This window comes from Colias croceus, chromosome 14, assembly GCF_905220415.1.
Source record: "Colias croceus chromosome 14, ilColCroc2.1".
Taxonomy (NCBI): Eukaryota; Metazoa; Arthropoda; class Insecta; order Lepidoptera; family Pieridae; genus Colias; species Colias croceus.
Genome location: NC_059550.1, coordinates 6,053,880 through 6,056,913, shown reverse-complemented (window position 1 = coordinate 6,056,913; position 3,034 = coordinate 6,053,880). Strand labels below are relative to the sequence as shown.

Sequence of the window (3,034 nt, the reverse complement as noted above, 5' to 3'; positions counted from 1 at the left end):
CGATTGAGAACCGAGAGATCGGCTGCAACCGCCCAGTCCTGTAGCACCGCTCCCCGCGCATTCCTCACCGAAGACCCCCATGCCATTGATTTGGCATTGAAGTCTCCGGCCAGGAGTATAGGCTGGGGACGGGCGAGTTCAATCAGTTCCCCCAGCTCTTCCAGAAACTGCTCGAACTCGTCCAGTCCGCGATTGGGGGAGAAGTATACTCCGACCACCGTGTATCCTTTGATCGAAGCTGAGACGCACCCTCGCCGCCGGGCAACTCGTTCCATAACTACACCCCCCTGCGCCACCAACGTCACCAAGCCATCCACGTCTCCCGCCCAGTTATCCCGGAGAGGAACCGAGTATGGCTCAGCTACCACTGCCACATCTATCATCCACTCCGCCAGACTCTGCAGCAACAGATCCTGAGCTCTAGCGCAGTGGTTGATGTTAGCTTGAAGAAAGCGGAGGGCCATCGCTACGTCTCCATTCCTTCTATCACCACGGGCACCTCAGATGGCGCAGGGCGTGAGTGCGATGCGATGTCAAGGCCATCGCGCCTCTTGCCTCTCTTCCGCTTAGGGGCCTTGCAGGCCGGGCCGCCAAGCCGGTGTCCCGCTGGCAGCTTTGCATCGGCGCAGAGAACACAATGAGCGGCAGCCGCAGAGCACCCTGCAGCCTTGTGCCCATTTTCGCCGCATCTATAACAGACGTTGCTTCGGTCTGTGGGTGACGAGCACATGGCCCTTACATGTCCCACCTCCAGGCACCGGAAGCAGCGTTGCGGCTTCACTGCACCAAGCGAGACCCCCGCGGAGATCCATCCAACAAGGATGCGCCCAACCTGCGCCACTTTTTTCGCAGCGGCAACTGGGCAACTCACCCAAGCCGTGGTGGAGCTTCTAGAGCCCACACGCAGACCACTGCACTTAACTTGGTCACCAGGGCACTCACCCACCCGGGAGATTGCAGCTGCAACTTCCTCGGCAGCCACCGAATCATCAAGACCGGTGACCCGCAACTCCGCGCACTTTACCGGTCGGGATACCCTGATAGTATCCTCGTCCCACACCTCTCGCAGTCTATCAGCAAGGGCGTCCGCCTCCTTAGCACTTGTAGTGCCCGGAATTTCTAAAATTCTGGCCCCAGTGGCGGCACGCTTAAAGCGCAGGGCGCTGACACCGATCGCCGCGAGGTCGATCTTTTGTCGAGACCCAGCCATTACAGAGGCGTACGTGACCCCGCGCTTCTCCGCATCCGGCTGCAGGGTTATGACCACAGCCGAAGACGAGGGAGAGCGGAGTTTAGCAGCCCTTTTTTGTCCTTTAGCCCCCGCCTTGCTTTTCTTCCCCTTCTTCCTCTCCACCAGAGTCCACCCTTGCTTTGGCGGTTGCTGCTGGGGAGCAGATGACGTAGACGGTACGGACGATAGGTTGCCCACCTTTCCGGAGCGCCGCTCCGCCTTCCTTCCTCCCTTCCCTTGACCGGCCCCTGGGGCCGGACCAGTCCCCACAGGCTGTGCAACAGCCCGCCTTTCGCCCCGACTGTCATTCGCCGTCTTTGCGGGCGCCCTCTTCGTAGCCTTTGTAGGTGGGAGTTCAGGGAAGTCCTCAGTTAGCACTTGGCTAACCGCCATCCCCCTAGTCATATCATCCCCCGCCAGTGGCGGCCTCACGCGCCTTACTGGAGGTAGGCGTTCCTCCAGCACTTCCAGCCGGGCGTTAACCATATTTCCAACCTGCCGCATGATGTCCGCGGTCAGATCAGAGGCCATCTGCTGCTGCTGCGCATGTTGTGCGCCCCCAAGCGCGGCTTTCATATCCGCCATCTCCTTGCGGAGGGCTGCAATCTCCCCATGCAGCCGAGAGTTGTCGGCCTGGAGCCGCCGTGTCTCTTCAGAGGCGGTGCGCTGCACAAGTAGTGCCACCGCCTCTTGGATCGCCTCCGACGCATCCTTTAGGGTCCGTTTCGACGTCCCCTTCAGGTTTGAGGATTTAGCTTCTATGACCGCAAGACTCTCCTCAATGCGGCGCCGGAGGGCTACGGTTGATTCATCGGCGTCGGTCCGCCCGCCACCGGCTTCTGCGTCCGCGGCCTGAGAGCTTCTCGAGACCTGGGTCTCTCGCTCAGTCTCGAACTCGGGCTTGCCGCCTACAAGCACAAGAGATTTCCTGTTGGCAACCATTTCCGCCAGAGCCTTCCTTGCAGAGGCCGCAGGTGTGCGCGATGTTGACGAGCGTCCCTTGCCCCTCTTGGCACCCTTCTTGGCCGTGCGCGTTCGTCCCTCTGTGGAGGAGCCGGAGCAGCTCGCTCCAGAAGACCGCTTGCGCTTCGCCCACAATCGGTCCTCTTCGTATGACTGGACCGTCATGAGGCTGTCTACAGACGTTGCCGCAGACAGTCCACTAGGTCCAGCTTTTCTCCCCCTAGTTCTCACACGCTCCATTTGAGCGCGCGTTCCCACCCCAATATCCATATCGCTTTGCATATCGTTATTTTCCATAGTAACTATGCCAGTGTCGTCGATTGGTCCAGTAGCTTTTGGCACCGAAGAGGCCTGGGAACCCACCTCCTCAGTGTCTTTGCGTAAGTTTTTGCCCCCCCCAGAATACGTGGGGCAGCCTGAGTTTGACTCAGGGAGGGATTCTCCACTTTTGGTGGTACCCTCCTGGGGTAGTTTATTTTTAAAACTTACCTCCATCATCTCCTACTCTCCTCCAGTTTGCAGTACGCCTGCCGGGTTAAACCCGCCAGCCGCTATCTAGGGCTGGACCCTTTCGGCTCCACAGCGGCCTCGTCGGCCCCAACCCCAGTACTAGGTGATGCTGCGCACATACCATCACCTAGGAGTATTATTTAGCAGCCCTCCGGCCTCCTCGCTGGTTTTGGTCCGCGCCGGCTGAGCAGCCGGTACCCCCCATATCTGGGGGGCCTGCCCCTATCCGCCACCTGGGGACGCGCCCGATGATTGTAGTTTTTAACCTACTTCAAATGGATTAGTTATAATGACTAGAATAAATTATGAATACATTTGGTATTATCCTAA

The 3,034-nt window shown here is 59.0% G+C and overlaps 1 protein-coding gene across 1 annotated transcript; it reads right to left on the bottom strand.

The window, feature by feature from the left end:
* Window positions 1–466: 466 nt before the first annotated feature.
* On the bottom strand, window positions 467–2,692 carry LOC123697577. The gene has a single exon (XM_045644120.1). The coding sequence runs from the start codon at window positions 2,690–2,692 to the stop codon at window positions 467–469; it is 2,226 nt and encodes a 741-aa protein (XP_045500076.1).
* Between the last annotated feature and the right edge of the window lie 342 nt (window positions 2,693–3,034).

Coding starts and splice junctions, on each gene's coding strand:
- LOC123697577 (XM_045644120.1), bottom strand. CDS start 2,692: ATGATGGAGGTAAGTTTTAAAAATAAACTACCCCAGGAGGGTACCACC.